Source organism: Pelodiscus sinensis, chromosome 11, assembly GCF_052426305.1.
Source record: "Pelodiscus sinensis isolate ZL-2025 chromosome 11, ASM5242630v1, whole genome shotgun sequence".
Classification (NCBI taxonomy): Eukaryota; Metazoa; Chordata; order Testudines; family Trionychidae; genus Pelodiscus; species Pelodiscus sinensis.
The window spans coordinates 30,395,788-30,412,798 of NC_143062.1; the positions used below are offsets into that span (position 1 = coordinate 30,395,788).

A 17,011-nucleotide genomic window follows, 5' to 3' on the forward strand; every position below is an offset into this window, starting at 1 on the left:
GTCTTTATATGCGCAGAGCTCAATAAGACTCCTGACTAACTATTTTGTTGCATCTTTGTTTTGTTTACACCCCCCCCCCCTTCCTTCCTTAAGGCACAACGTACTGAGTTTGTCTGGGGGAATTGAAGAGATCGGTATCGTCAAGTGGGATCTGGCACTGTGTCTTCTCTTTGTCTGGGTGATATGTTTCTTCTGCATTTGGAAAGGCGTCAAGTCTACTGGGAAAGTAAGTGTCTGTCTGCCCTTTATGGTCACCACCTTAAAAAGTCAGGAGTATAATGAATAATAAGCAGTGTCTTGCCTTCATAAATAATGAGTGGTCCTGTGGCACCTTAGGATGTGTCTACACAGCACCCTTACCTCGGAATAAGCTACGCAATTTGTGCTACGTAAATTGCGTAGCTTATTTCAAAGTTACTTTAAAATAAAGCACTACTTCAACAAATCCCTTAACCCTTGGGCTATGTCTAGACTGGCAAGTTTTTCCCTGTTTATTTCATCATTTCTAGTGTGCTTCTCACTGCATTCCTTTCTGAAGTTTTCTATTAGGCCTATTGAGCTCAGGGCTAAGTTCACAAAACATTGATTTGTACCCTCTATGTTTTAGATGCCTGCTGAAGGCCACAGTTGTTAAACATTCATAGACTCCACACCCTTGGGTGCACCAAGGTTTTTGTTAAAGGGGACGTCTTTCCCATCAAACTCTCCAAAATCACGCCATTCCATATGGTAATAATTAGACAGCACAGGAACCTCATTCTATTCCAGTAGTATGCAAGGAACAAAGTACACAAGAATACACTCTGTTGATTAATGAGATGATGTGTGGTATTTATTGCCTCTTTAAGTACAGAATAGTGGTTTTATAGCATCATATATTTCTCCCTTTGACTTTATCATGGGAGAGGGTCTAAATAAAAATATGATGACTTATTTTTCTGGTGTCCTGCCAGTTTTAGACTCAAAGAGCAGTTTCCACATCTCTAAATCTATTCTAACCGAAGGTGGTAGTATTCCTTATTCTCACTGGCATGATCTGTTGAGTTGGCTTGTCAAGGGCAATAATTAAAGAGTGCATAGTAACCTCCCCAGCAATAGCAGAATGGAAACAAATACTTCCTGAGTTTCTTTTGTAATTCTGTGAGGTCTGTTTGATTCATACCAAGGTTAAGATAGCACAAAAAGAGTTTCAAAGCTGATTATTATGTACAAAAGGCAAATCCCTGATATAGTGCACCAGTATAAATCAGTGAGGGCATATGCTTGTCTGAGAAAGTGAAAGGGTTGCAGAGACTTGAAAAATTTAGAGGTTTGCAGGGAAATTTCACAGATTTTTTTCAATGCATAACTCAGCAACTGAATCTCTCTTGGGCTGGTATGTTTTCTTGTGCATTCCAAACTTCCGTAGACTTGAGATGGTGTATACAGAGCACAAAGAATTGAAGATTGGGCTCTGAAATGTTCTTGCTGACCTTGTATTTCAATGCCAGTGAATTAACACTGAACTGTGGAATTAAAAAAAAGCAAAATGAACAGTTAAAATATCAAAGAACCAACACATTTTTTCTGGAAATAGGGTTGCCAGATGGTTTAACGCAAAATACCGAACATCCCCCGCCCCTTCCCCCCCCCAAAAAAAAACACTGGGTAAAAAATTCTGTTGAGAAAAAAAGGGGGAGACCAAAGTTGTTATGCAAAAAAAAAAAATAAATAAAATAATAAAAAAATAAAAAAATAAAAAATAAAAAATAAAAAATAAAATCAGCATGACCCCTTTAAGAAATGCCTTGGAGGCTTTTTGTCCCTAACAGGCTGCCAATGGCCATCTGCCATCTTATCTTCCTGCTCCAGGCCAGACAGCTCCCCTGCAGAACCAGGTAAGCATCTGGTATTTTCGCCTCCTGGCTGGGAAAAAAATCAGAAAATACCGGACCTTTTAGGTGTCCGGAATTTTCTGAATTTTTTTATCAGACAGGAGGCGAAACTACCAGACTGTCCGGGTCAATACCGGACACCTGGCAACCTAGCTGGAAAGTGTCTCAGAACGTAATCTGAATTTACTGTCTGTCCATCTATTGTGTGTTGAGCACACAGGGCTGGTCAAACATCCATTGAAGACTATGAAAAGATTCCCATTTAAGTGAGTGAAAAGATTCCAGTTGACTTCATTGGCTATGTATCAGTCCAAAGCAAACTGCAGAACTCGAATGTAGGTTTGGAGTTATTGGATGAGTGATTAGCCAATAGTTTAATTTTATAGACTGTTGTTTACATACATAAGTGCTTTCCAATGTACTAATAGCTTCCTGAGGAGGAAAAAATAATCTTTTAAAAAAAATCTTGAAGCAATGTATTGAACAAAAGAAACAATCATGAAAAATAACAGCCCCGTGTTTTGGGGACTTTTTTGTATAGAGGGCTGGAGCCTAAAAATTCCTTCAGTTATACTGGGGATTTCCTGCCCTGCAGGGGGAAGTCCATTGTATAACACTGAGTTCCTGTGAATGGGGGACACACCCTTGTTATTGGAGAGCGGGGATTTTTATGGGCCAAGATTATGCACAAAAGGATCACACAGGACAACTTTTCCAAAGTTTTTAGATGAAACTGTGCTGATGCATAATCCATGTTATTGATCAATAAAAATATTACTGAGTTCCAAGAAGAAACAGGAAAAACTCCCGTATACATAAAAAAGGGTTTATTTGAGTTTTACGCAATCCATCTGACTCCCTGAGTTATATAGCAATGCCAACTTTGATTTCTCTGGGTTACTTTCCTAGGACACATTTAAAAGACAAGTGCATGTACCTCAGGAGTTTTACACTGATTAAACTAAATTTTGAAAAACAAAAATGTACTTTAAAATAAGGCAATAGTGCTGTCATTACCTGGCAGAAATATCTGATTCTATTTTTTAAAAAGGAAGAAACCAAACCAATCCTTTTTGGAAGGCAGAAATCGCCTGGGAATAGAGTGTTGTCTGGGGAAATTGATCAGCACAGCTATTCTGAAATAACTACTCTGTAATAGCTATTCTTCCTCATGTGAACATGCTATTTTAGCATAACAGTGATTTTATTCTGAAAGAATTACTCCTTTCACAAAACAGAGGATTTATTATGGAACAAAGTCCCTTTTATTTTAGAACAGGGTGGCCAAACATGTGGGTGTTAGTATAGCAAAGCTATGCCAGTCATCTTCCCCTCTTTAGGCAAGCCCTCAGCCTTTTGTTGTGAAGATTGTGCCTGCAAGGTTTGGGTGATTCAGTCTTTAGTGCTCAACTCTTGTATGATACTTTGTCTCCGTTCTTTCTGAAGCCCCTGTATTCCTTGTTCTATGAGGAAGAAAGGGGTTTCTGAAAGAGTGTTTTTTTCCGACATTTGGCCCAGTCTAGACGGGCCAAATGTCGGAAAAGCCTCTTTCAACAAAAAAATTGGAAAAAGATACACAAAATACATAGTGCATTTTGCGTACCTTTTTCCGACAAATACTTGTAGTCTAGCAGTATCCTTTGTGTCAGAAAATAGACCTCCCAGCCTGCAGCAACCTCTTCTGTTCTTGCCCAGAAACTATCTTGAGCAGATACTGCTATTTGTGCTAAAACAAGGACTGGTTTCTCATGGGGTGAGCCGACCAAATTCATTTGCACTGTGGTCTGGATCAGGGATACAACTCAAGTCTCCAGAGGTGAACAGCCCTTTCATTGACCTGAAGCATTGCCAAAGCCTTTCCACTTGATACCTTTCTATTGCTAAAAAGTGCCTTTAGAATCCACATGGATAACGGCAGTATTCTTGGACAAGAGAACAAGCCTGCAAAGCCTTCAGTGCTCATAGACTTCACTGATCGCTACATGTAACCTTGTGTATGTCTAAACTGCCTCCCTGTTAGCAAGGTACAAGGCAACTTCTCTATCATGAGTGAGACGTGTATGTTGGCCTGCTAGATTAACAGTAGCACAGTGAATAGCATTGTAGGAGATCCAGTTCCTACTATGACTGACAAAGCCCCTTGTTCCACAAACTCACAGAAGGCTGGCATGCCAACCTTTCAGGCTCCCAGTAATTGGAATAGATGGAAGATGCTCTAATTGCTCTTAAGAAACTGGTGGAGACAATGGGCTAAGGGAGTAAATGGAGCAGTTGTCTTGGAAGTTCATTTCCTGATTTTGCTGCTAACTGAGAGACCTTGGGTCTCTAAGGGTGTGTCTAGACTACAGAGTTTTGTCGACAAAAGTTGACTTTTGTCGACAAAACTATACCTGCATCTACACTACCGCTGAGTTCTGTTGACATAACGTCGACAGAACTCAGCAGTTTTGTCGACGCTGGTAAACCTCATTTTACGAGGCATAACGCATTCAGTCGACAGAGTTCTGTCGACAGAAGGTGTTACTGCATGTAGGGTTGGGTCTAGACTACAGGGTTTTGTCGACAAAGCAGCTTGCTTTGTCGACAGAACTGAATGTAGTCTAGATGCTCTTTGTCGACAGAAGCTTTGTCGACAGTATCTGTCGACAAAACTTCTGTCGACAAAACCCTGTAATCTAGACGTACCCTAAGTCTCTCTATGCCACAGCTTCCCTATCGGAAAAATAATTCTTACCTGTCTTACAAGAGGGCTAAATTCATTCATATTTGTAAAGCCCTTGGAGATCCGCAAAGGGAAGGTTAAAAAGAAACATGAGGTAACTCATTAATGACCCTTTGCAGTGGAGGCTGTTACTCTTCATTGCCAAAGGTGAACATATGACAGGAGAAGGCAGCAGGGAGGGAAACAGAAAATTGTGACTTGTGTGAAGAGTCAGAAGAAAAGGCCTTGGCAGCTATAGGCTTCTGGCCGGCATCCCCACAAGGAACGTGTCCTTCCTTCAGGGCTTAGCCTTCAGACAAATAACTCATTGACAGCAAAACAAAACTATTCCTCTGACTAAAGCCTGCTCACAGGATTCAGAGGTCTTTTCCACTACATTTCTAGATCTTGCTCCAGGGCCCCAGGCAGGATCTACACTGCTTCCCTCAACTGTACTTATTCAGCCCTTTTATAGTAATCACTTGCCCCCCCTTCCCCTTCCCAGCTGGGTCTGAGAAGCCCCTCTCCTAGGCACAAATTGTTCCTCTAAGGACAAGCACTGTCTCCAAACAGTATATGCTGGCCTCAAAGGTTCTTAAAGGGGCAGTCCACCTTGTTCCAGAATCATCTTCACCTGGAGATGCAGAGCACTACTTCCTTCACACAAAGCAGACCAGACTGTTTTCTTTGCATATATCAAAGACTGGAGAAACTTAAGGCACCAGCTGAACACTACAAGCCACAAGAACAGTTAAGGGGCCTAATGACATGACAGGGAATTTGCATTCAAGTCCCTGGAGCTCTGTCAGTTTTGGTTCTGTGTTGAAAGGACACCAGTTCTATATTTTGTTTCTAAATTAATTGTCAAGTACTATACATATTGTCACTTTGTTTTGGCAGGTTGTGTACGTCACCGCTACATTCCCATTCGTCATGCTATTTGTGCTGTTAATCCGAGGTGTCACCCTGCCTGGAGCTGCAGAGGGCATCAAATTTTACCTTTATCCTGATGTATCACGGTTAGCAGATCCACAGGTATGAAACCAGGAAGAAGGAGCAGGGAGACTTCCCGTGCTCTGAAACAAGAGAGACAAATGGAGGTGGGTGGGAGTGCACCAAGAGTAGATTTTATTACATGTTCTTTATCAATCCAAATACAGCATGGCATTAAAACTGGGTTGCATTATTTCTATTGTATCGGGTTGAAAGGTCCTTTTAACATGTGCTAATGTATCTTTCCATGTGTGTATTTTTGCATCAAAGGACTCTGTCCAGTTATAGAATCTCAGCTTTCTTGTTGGTATTAGGCTGTGGACCAGGTAAGGGAGATGCATTGTTTTTAGGAGGATAGTCTTTAGTTTTGAAGGGAATCGGAAGAAGGGAGAGAAATATGAGCGTAGTCGATGGCACCCCAAAGAACAATTGTGAGTATTTGTTTCACTCAGCCACCACCACTCAGGAGCAGGACATTGGGGAACGAAGTGAATACAGTGGAAAAATCAAAACCATAGAAAACATGGAAGAAATCTGTTTTCTCATGCAAACGTGGGAGAGTGCCTGGAAAACAACTGCTTAGCACTGGATAGGAGGAGTTGGATCTTTTTTCTCTACAAGCTACACTAGAAAAGGAAAAGACTATTTCTTACTGGTGTAGCAACATGTGAAAGCCCAACCGTGATCACATGGAACATGCAAAACTCTCTAACCAATAGCAAAAAACAAATGCAAATGATAAGAGTGATCTTTTTAATGTGATGGCAACAGGTATTGTAGGGTGAAAAATGACTTTTTTTGTTTGTTATTTCTTTTCTAATAATTAGCTGTTAAAACATCAAGATGCTATGTAAGTAAGCAGGTAAAGTGTGGTTGAAAGAAGCTTAGCCGAATGTGGCAGTCTCTGTGATCTTGCCTCCCTGACATTGGCCAATCAGACATGCATTTGTTCCCTTATCTGGTAGCATGTGATTATTATGAGTTTTTAGGTGTAAGTTTCATGCCCTAAAACATGATGACTGACAACACAGGAAGGGTTCAGCTTCTGTTTAATTCCCAGGCCCCCTGACAGCATAGCTCCCTCCAGGGTTAAGCTATCATGGATTCCCCTTTGAAAAGACTTGTCTTCTTTCCCCAGAAGATCCCTGTGTATTGTCATGTGGATGATGCTGACAATGGTAGGAAAGATATGCTGCAAAGTTGCTGCTTTCCCTCTATTCATACCCTTCTCCTCCTCTCTCTCTCCCCCCTCCCCCCCATGATTCCCATTACATTTCTCTGGAGAGAAGTACATAGCTGTGGATGGTCAGCAATAGAAGGAGGGGTTACTTCAGATATATTAAGCTAGAGTTTCTCACTGTAATGATACTGTATGTTGTATGTTATTGTACTAACACCATCAGGATGATGAGTCAAGGACGGAGGTTAGTAACGGTGTTACTTATGTTAAAGCGATGTATTGTGTTATACTTGTGTCCCCTCTGCACCTGTCGTGTTTGTCTTTGTGTCACATATGGTTGAAAGTTATGATTGGGGCAGCTGCCTGGGGTCATCTGAATAAGCGTCAGTCAAGACATTTGTGTTTGCAGTCCAGTGACTCTGTGGGTGGGTTCTAACTGCACTGCAACAGCTGCCTCGATGTTGTCCCTTCTCTTGGGAAAGCATTGATTGTTATGCAGTAAGGAAATGAACAAGGGAATGGCCCACAAACTAGAATTATGGACCATCAGGAATGTTAGAATTGTTGACGAAGCTGTGACATTTTCAACTGGACTCTGATGCTAATCTGGATTCTGATGTTAATCAGGTCATCTCATCTGACAAAGTGGGTTTTGCCCATGAAAGCTCATGATACTCTCTCTATATATTTATTAGACTATAAGGTGCCACAGGACTACTTATTGTTTCTGATGCTGATTTTTTCCCTACCATGTGGTCATTGAAAAATGATATGCTCTCTTTTTTTCTCCTCAATGAGATGTTTTTTTTCTCCCCCTTCATCGCAATATCTGTCTCAGTGGAAGCTATTTTTGTTGTTGCATAACCTAAATGACACACTTGATTGTGATGCATGTGCTATAGGGTTTGCCTACATTAGTAATGCATCCTTCCATCTTTTCTTTTAGGTCTGGATAGATGCCGGGACACAAATCTTCTTCTCATATGCAATCTGCTTAGGAGCAATGACATCCCTGGGAAGCTACAACAAATACAAATACAACTGCTACAGGCAAGTTTTGAACCAAGGGGGTTTAGTGTCTTAGCTAAATGATGTAAATAAGTAGGGACAATGGGTTCAAACCTTTTTTTTTGAATTAACTTGCTCCATGACATATGTGTGACTTAGGGACTGTTTGCTGCTGGGATGCCTGAACAGTGGTACCAGTTTTGTGTCTGGCTTCGCAATTTTTTCCGTCCTGGGCTTCATGGCACAAGAGCAAGGGGTGAACATTGCTGATGTGGCAGAGTCAGGTACGATGGTATTGGTGGCAGTGGTGGTGGGTGCTGCCACCTAGTGTGTGAGCAAAGTACTACGGACTAAATCAGCCAAACTAAAATAAAAAGAAAGGAAAAAGAATTCCCACAAGCATCAGAAAAAAAAGACTAAATGTGCACGTGTTAGTCTGGTTTTCTTTTAGGACAGCAGTAGGTTGCTGATTAACATAGGACTGACTTTACCTTGATTAGAGTAGCAGTTGGAACATTTTTTTCCAAAGCGCGTTAATAAAGTTTAGCTCAGATTAGGTAAAGAGATCACACATGTGTGGAATCTAGACTTGTTAATCCATTTTGGAAAGCTATGATTGCCCACTAGTGAGAGCTGCTGTAGGAATAAAGTCTGGCACTTTCAATGGGACATAAGGGAACTGGATGCCCAGATCTCATTGAAAGGCAAAGGAAGTTGGACACCTAAACCCCATGGGCTTCTTTGGAAAATCTCTTCCACCATGACACCAATTGTTGCAACTATACATTTTAGTCTAGCTCCAAGGTAAAGCTGATACTATTTGTGCCAAGTCCATTTCGGAACTGATTACACCGACATATTTTCCTGGATATGCATATGTAGATTCCCATTACCATTCACCTGTACACGTCTCAGAGAGAGGGTACATGCAGCTTGTGAATATACACTGAACAAGGTAGACTATAATTTTCCCTTGGACATTCTTTATAGGACCTGTGAGCAATAGTGATACTTTTAGGATGTCACAGTGATAGCAAACAGTTATTCCAGGCTAGATTGCCAACCCAAAGTTTTCAAAAATCATAGTCAAGCCCTCTAAAATTGTGAGATTAGCTTAAAAATAATGAGATTCGAAACAATAACACTGTATTTTGGGTGCTTTAGCTTTTCCTTCTGATTTTTGAGCCGTTAAGATTCACTTTTTAACTGTAGGGTCATGTTTTCCTGCTATTTTTGTCACCAAGAAGACTAGAAACTTATATTTAAAAAATAAAAGCTGAGATTCTCTTGTAATTACCTTAAGTCCTGGAGCTAGAGCATTAAGAATCACAGAGACTCATGATGAAATCACAGATGCTGCTGCTTGATTCTCAGTTGGTGTAAATTGGCATAGCTCTATTGAAGTCAATGGAGCAAATGCCACTTTATACCAGCTGAACATCTGGCCCATAAGGATAATTTTGCTCATACTCTGATTGTTTTACACAGGAACAAGCTAAGGGAATAATTCCAGTGAATATACACTCTAACTCGTTTAAGATGAATACTAAGAAATTTTGCATATTTGGGAATTTTTATTCATATTTTTTAAAAATCAAAAAACTTGTTCAAATTTTACTCTAATTGACCGCAAATAAAAAACACAATCCATTGCTAAATGGGCACCTTTTCCCCCTAAGAGCTGATATTTTTCAAGTGGCACTACTGATCAGTTTCACACACTGGAACTTTATTTTCGTGCATATTTTAGTTTGTTGATTTCAGCCCAGGTTGGGGATGGCCATACATGACTTTTCAGTGCATTACACAGTACGGCTGTGTCTTCATTGGCACCCTTTTCCAGAAAAGAGATGCTAATGAGACCAGTCGGAATTGCAAATGTCACGGGGGATTTAAATATCCCCCGCGGCATTTGCATGAACATGGCTGCCGCTTTTTTCCGGCTCGGGGTTTTGCCGGAGAAAAGCGCCAGTCTAGAAGGGATCTTGCAGAAAATAAGATAAGCCCTTTTCCAGAAGATCCCTTATTCCTACTTTCAAGGGATCTTGCGGAAAAGGGCTTATTTTCCGCAAGATCCCGTCTAGACTGGCGCTTTTCTCCGGCAAAACCCGGAGCCGGAAAAAAGCAGCAGCCATGTTCATGCAAATGCCGCGGGGGATATTTAAATCCCCCGCGGCATTTGCAATTCCGAAGTGTCTCATTAGCATCCCTTTTCCGAAAAAGGGTGCCAATGTAGACACAGCCTAAATGTATGTGGTGGTGTTAGGCTAATTCCTAAGGGAAAGGTACCCAAAGCACAATAAGTGCCATCGAAACTGGTACCAGTTGGCATTCGTGTTGCCATTCTAAGCTGAGCCTGGGCGAGTGCTCCACCCCTCTCTTTCCTAAGAGGTGGTTGTTTCAGTTCATAGTAGAGTTACATTGACAGGTGGTGTGATGGAAACATAGTGCTGGCTGCCTGTACTATACCAGTTCTGGGTCAAACAGGTGACTTCACTTTCCGGTGAGGGCAACCTGAAACTATTTACCAGCAAAGAGAAATTTCAATAGATCTGTATTTTTCCCAGATATACTTCACTGCTCCCTTCACCATCTTTTTTTAAACCATACTTTTGCCAGTATGCAAATCCAGGAGTATTCTTCCATGTAGGAAAAGGAAAGAGGGAGCAATGAACATTTGCAATTTGATTTTTCGGCTTGGCATAGGAAGTTATGTATTGGGCAACCAACTCGTTCCTCCCACTGTATCCTCACACTTGCCTTACTCACACATGGGGTTCCATTGACTTCAGTGGATTATTCTTGTGATTTTAGGCACAATCTAGTTCACTGACAGCAGAACCCCCAACATCACACTGTGGCGTGGTAACACCCTGTGCCAAATTCATTCCTTATGAAACCCAAATGAGCTGAATTCTCCCTTGGTAGGATATGAGTAGTGAAGATATAAAGACAAAGGCAGTTATTGCTACCTTGGGTGAAATGGGCTTATTGATTTCAGTGGAGTTTAGGGATGTGAAAGTGTAACCAGTTAAACTGGCAAGCCTCACCCTTAGTGGGTGGCTTACCAGTTCTAGTTAACCAGTGAGGGCTGGAGCAACTCCTGTCCACAGTGGGCAGCCTGCAGATAGGAGCTGCTTCAGCCAGGAGGAGGAAGTTGCTCCCCTCTGCCCCTTTAATCGGGTAACTGATTAAACATTACATTTGACCAGTTAACCATTTAAAAGAGATGTTACATCCCTAGCACTGGAGTTACACAAGGTTTGAATTTGGTATGCCTCTGCTTCATCCCCCATTAGATTGGCAAACTGCCTGATTTTTTGTCCTTAATTTTCCAATTACATCACATAAAAAAAAGTCTCAAAGTATTGTTGCATTTATTTTTTTTACCCTAAGAAACGCAATGGGGGAACAAAAGAAGCACAGTGAGGCCTGGCTAATCTGTGCTGCATTTGTCTGCGTGCCTGCCTGGATGAAAGATATAGTGCATGTACAGTATGTACCAGCGATATACCAGACTTCCTTTGTTTTAATGCCATTTGCCAAGTGATTCAGATTAATCAGGTCTGACTATCATGTCTCTCAGCTGATGTAGAAAGTTTGGCCTCCATATTTTGTATTGTTTCAATCTGTCTACTGTCCACAGTTCCTTCTGCTGACTGGGTGCAATTCCAGCCATAATATTTCATTTAATCAGCAAGCAACTAACTGTGGTTATTACTGTTCTAATAAGCTTTTAACACCAACCAGAAGCACAGGGCATTTGAACAAGATAATTATTCAGTGGAACAGCGCGCCATATTAAATGCCTTTTTCAATGATTTACATTCAACTGAAAAAGCTGCCAGAAAGGTTGTTATTTTACACAGTCCTTTCTCTTTATAGTTCCGCATTTGCTTTCATAGAAAAATACACACAGAGCATAGATCACTTGTCAGTAGGACTTAACATACACAAATGCTTTCACAATTCAAGAACATACACACATTTTCAGTGAGTTTGAGAGAGAAATAGCAGCAGTTTTACATCTGTCTCATCATTTGCACAGATTGGCTACAAATGTCATCTAATAGCAGTTATAGGTGGAAATTTAATTTTTACTGAGAGAAGATTTCCCATGGCTAGAAGTTGAGGGGAAAGCAGAACCCTGGAAATTTTAATTACTCAGCCAATTTTGTGTGTGCATGCTTTCTGTCACGTAAAGCCACAGACATGTTTCTTTTTAACAATTAATGAAATAAAATTAATTCTTCAGTTACTGGCTAATTTGTATTTATTTATATTTAAATTACTTTTTTTTCTTTTAATTTAAAAAAAGTCATCCTTCCACTGTCGTATTTTCTCTCCCTTACTCCTGTCTCCATCTTTCTTCTTGGGAAGGAAAAGTGGGAATTAGAAGGAGTATCAGTAGACATTCTCTGTGCAAATTAAAGTGATTTTTTGCCTGTGATTTATCAGACTTTATCTTTCCTACTGAAAAACAAGTTTAATTTGAATCCAGTCACCAAACCTGGAAGATGTCAACATGCCAATCCACCTTCTTATGAAAGAAAAAAAGATGTCAACATGCCAAGCCACCTTCTTACATGCAGATTTTAATGTGCACGTAAATCTGTCCATGCAAGAGAGCCCCCATTCTGTAAAAATTATAAAACCATTTTTAAACCAGTAGCAAATTTCAGGTGCCTATTGGCCTCTATGCTCCTACTGCCCAATCAGAGATGGCATACTCACTTTACAAAAGTTCTCATGATGTATTACTGTTACTTGAAACCTGTGTGACATTAGGTGAGAACTTCTGTGAAATCCAACATGGAAGTGCAGTGCACTGAGGCTCTGCGTGTGATTAGGCGTGAGTGAGCCCTTTATTAGCTGAGCCACAAAGAAGATCAGGCAAAGTCTATTATGGCTAGCCACTGGGGAGATCCTTTTCATAAGTTTTAGAAGTCTGTGATTTTAGAGCAGAAGGACCAAGGTTTTAGTCCCAGGTCTTTTGGTGTGTACAGCACGTGTAATTGGTCTAATAGTTGTGCATGATGGTGGCAATACACCACTCATTTGTTATGGCATGATTAGGAAGCCTTGTGATATAGGAGACTCTGATTAAATTGGTATGCTAGTAGGATAAGAAAGTGGGAGTTATTTTTTCCCATTGTTTCTTTTATTGTTATTACATAATTTCCAAACAGCAGGGAACATTTTTGGAACTCACAGGGCCAAATCCACAGCTGGTGTAAATAGGGGCAGCTCTATTTAGTTTAGTGATGGTTTACAGCAGGTAAGCAGCATGGCTCTTGGAGCAGAAACCAAAACCTGGAAGGGAGGCTCATGAGATATTTGCATTTTCAGACGGCTAGCTAGGTTGAGTTGGCTGCAGCATTGAAGCAGCATATTTGGAGCAGATTCCCTCTTGTCCCCACCTCTTCCCCCTCCATATAACTAGATCCCAGGTATGCTAGCATCAGGGTTCCTTCATTCTACGGGGGCAGTTGCCTTCATTCCTGTTACACCGCCTGAGTGACTGGTGCAGGAACTGATCCAGTGCTGGCATGTTTGAGACAGATGTTAAAACTGGTGGTTGGCTAGCCGTAGCCTTTGGGGTTGCTTGGGGTTTGTGTTGTAGTCATGCGTGCTTCTTTGTCAGATGAAAGATCCAAACAATTTCACTTCTGGTATTTCCAGCTGGGTTTGGGTTTATCTGAAAGGAACCAGGCATCCCTGCATGGGTTGTAGCTACCACAAGGCATGAACTGAGAGCTTACTATCTCCATTCCCTTCCCCCCTCCCTATTTTCTCTTTTTCCTCCTCTAGGTCCAGGCCTGGCTTTCATTGCCTATCCAAAAGCTGTGACCATGATGCCAGTGCCTACAGTTTGGGCTATCCTTTTCTTTGTTATGCTTCTGTTGATTGGACTGGATAGCCAGGTTAGTAACTATGGGACTGTTTTACATAGAAATCATAGGACTGGAAGGAACCTCCAGTCCCAATAAGACATATGTCTTTTTTATTGCCATGATGCCAGGAATGGCAACCCAATAATAAATGGGTGAATTATTAGTTAATAATACTAATTATTATTATTAATTAATAATGCTTAAATGAAGTTGTCAATGCTACAAAACCCATTCATCTGAATGAAGAAATTGCTTTAGTCCGTACATAGGCAGGGTCAGCATGACTTTGTACATTGAGGTTGTGCTGTCAGAACCCAGAGGAGTCCAAGGGGTGGAGCAGTGGTCACCAACCGGTCGATCATGGGGAGTCTCCCGGTCCATCACAATTGGCAGGCTCTTTGCTTGTCTTGGCCCCAGGCTGCTAGCCCATTCCTGGGAGTGGCCAGAGAAGCCTCACATCCCCATGTGTATGAAGGGGAAGGGGAACACAAGTCTTAATGCGCTGCTCCTGCCTGCTAGCACTGTCTCATCGCAGTTCCCATTGGCCAGGGCCGTGGAAATGTGGGCTTGTCTCCACTAGACCAAGGATCGACGCTGTAGTGATCAAGCCACTGGTTGTCGATTTATCACCTCTGTTTAGACATGATAAATCGATCTCCAAGTGCTCGCCCGTTGGTGCTGGTACTCCGCCAGGAGAAGAAGACTAGCCAGCATCGATAGGAGAGCAGCTCCCACTGACCCTGCTGCACACAAAATACTGTGCTAAGTATGGTGATTTCAGCTATGCTATTTGTGTAGCTGAAGTCACATAGATTTGCTCGACAGCAGGGGTTGGTGTAGACAAGGCCTGAGGGAGTGAATTGCAGAATGCACCACAATGTGGCATTGTAACTGGACACTGGTGGTATGACCTACCAGGTATCTAGCTTGTCCTAGTGTAGTTTTGTTCAGAGAGGAGGTTTTTCACATAAATATCACTAAAGACTTGATTAATCATTTCTAGAAAGTCACAAAGAAACACAGGCAACCAAGGTTTACACAGTAACTATAAATTGAGGTTTCCCAAGGTTTCAGAACTATTTATACTACAATGGTAAAGTAACACTACAGTTCTAAAAATTCACTAGACAAAGGTAACATGTTTATTGAACTCAAATCTTCTCTTATATGAGGAGAGTTTCATAAGTGGATTTTCCCAGCGGTTACTTGCTTAATCTCTTAAATTTGTAAAGTTCTGTGGCATTTGTTCTAAATCGCTCTTTATTGCTTAATCATTCAACTCTGCTAAGTGACTTTCAGTCACTTTCACACTGAATGTTACAATGCCCAGTGCTGTGGCTCTGCAACAAAGTGCTTATAAAAATTTTAAGCTGGCTAGTAATTTTAAATAGCTCCTCACTGTGTGGCATAATTCAAACTAATTGGAGCGCTTAATTGCCTCTCCTGCGCCCCCATTTTGGAGTGTAGTCAAGCAGGGTTTGAAATGCCAGAGCATCTTAAGATCAAATCCAACCAATGGGAAATGTTACATTTTAAAAGAAAAGCTGTTTTACATAAGGCATTAAAATAGGAATTCACCCAAGCATTCAGTATCAACCGCTGAAAGCTACGTGGTCTAGTAATAGCTACTATCTCTTATCAGGGAAGGTTACAGAGTAAAATGTGTCTAAAGGAAGTGTCTGGATATAGTAAGTATATTAATCAAAGGAGATGATGATTTATATATGCTAGAATATTGCTAATTTATGAACTAGCTGTGATATATCACTGACTATGGAATGAACCATTTATCTTTTAGGGTGATGGATAACTTAATGAGGCTAAACCATGTTTAGTTACAACAATCAGTTCAATGAAGTCACTATTGTTAGATCTGATCTAAAGCTCGTGGAAGTCAGTGGAAGTGACTTCAGTGGGCTTTGGATTGTGCCAGAGAAGAGAGCAGGTTTTGCTTTGCATGAACAAAGATTTCTTTGTTTTTATTAGATCAGTTTGTGCACCATTAAATGGCCCTTTTTCCTATACATGAAGTTATTCTGGTTTAGACTTATTTAGTCTGGTTCAATTTAATTTGGCCAACTCTAATTATATTTGTCTTACATTCATTTTTCAATAGCAAACAATTTTTTATGTACAAATATTTTTTAAAAAAATTTCCAAGATACCAAAACAGTCAATGTAAGATTTTGGTTGATCTGCTTGGGATTTCATCTTACATTCCAAGTGAGAAAGTTTTACCTAATCCTTGTAAAGTAATTGTATCATTTCAGTTATTAGAGAAGTAGCTAAGGGTCTCAGTCACAAATCAGATGGCCCTATTAGGCTTGGTGCTGTACAAATGTAATGCTGACAGGCAGAATCAAGCCTGGGACCTCTAGCATTCAGTACATGAGCCTCTACCATATGAACTAAAAGCTAGCTGGCTTTTAGTGAAGGCTGTGGAGCAGATTCATTATTCTCTCTGTAAGTGGTCTCAGTGCCACAAGATGGGACAGTACATTACATCCCGTAGATGGGACAGTACATTACATCCCATAGGTGTATAGGTTACACAAACATATGTGAATTGTAGGTCTGGAAGGAACTTCAAGAAGTCTTCTTTTACTCCAGCACCTATCACTCAAAGCAGGCCTAAGTATACAGTACATCCCCCTGCCAATCTAAGATACATCACCTCAGCTACATAAACAGCAGAGCTGAAGGCTACGTACTTAGGCCTGTTTACTGCTGTGTCTTCCATGCAGTAATATCAGCTGCTGCCTACTCTTCTTGTTGTGTTGGAGTTCCCAAGTTAACGGAGTGTGCTAAGAGGTCGATTTATTGTATCTAAGCAGATGCGATAAATCAACCCCAGTGGATTGATCACTGCAACATTGATCCACTGTGCAGCGGAGACAAGCCCTAAGTATTCTCTTTATATAGCAGCCAAAGTCAGCCCCGATACCATCAGAACAGCTGACTGATGGCCAGCCCTGCGGCTGCCGAACAGCTGATCAGGAGTCAGCCCTGGAGCTGTCGAACAGCTCACCAGTGGCCACTGCTGGAACAGCAGTCCCCAACTTGCCAAAGCAGCGGCCAGGGTTAGGTCAGCCCTCTGGATCTGGAACAGCAGCGGTCAGCTCCTAGCATAGGAGCAATGGCAGAGCTGAAGCAGTTGCAACCCTAGCAGTGCTCTGTTTGTCCACTTCACCCTCAGAGTATTTTTAGCAGGGCAGATCACGGGCTTCTTTTGTTTGTTGACCCTGGTCTGTCCCTGATTTTATTAAAAAACCCATGACAGAATTTTAACCTTTCTCATGTGCTTTTATTGAATAATTTGTCTACTTCCAGTATGAAAAGTATCTGCATGAATTTTTGCAGG

At 41.2% G+C, this 17,011-nt stretch overlaps 1 protein-coding gene across 5 annotated transcripts in view; it reads left to right on the plus strand.

The window, feature by feature from the left end:
* Window positions 1-17,011, plus strand: part of SLC6A6 (solute carrier family 6 member 6) — an 89,491-nt gene that overhangs the window by 55,837 nt on the left and 16,643 nt on the right. For all 5 annotated transcript variants that reach the window (XM_006132857.3, XM_006132856.5, XM_006132855.5 and 2 more), the window contains 5 exons: window positions 94-226; window positions 5,476-5,610; window positions 7,695-7,798; window positions 7,916-8,040; window positions 13,568-13,680. In XM_006132857.3, coding sequence (XP_006132919.1) covers window positions 94-226; window positions 5,476-5,610; window positions 7,695-7,798; window positions 7,916-8,040; window positions 13,568-13,680 — 610 coding nt within the window. The remainder of the gene's footprint in view (window positions 1-93; window positions 227-5,475; window positions 5,611-7,694; window positions 7,799-7,915; window positions 8,041-13,567; window positions 13,681-17,011) is intronic.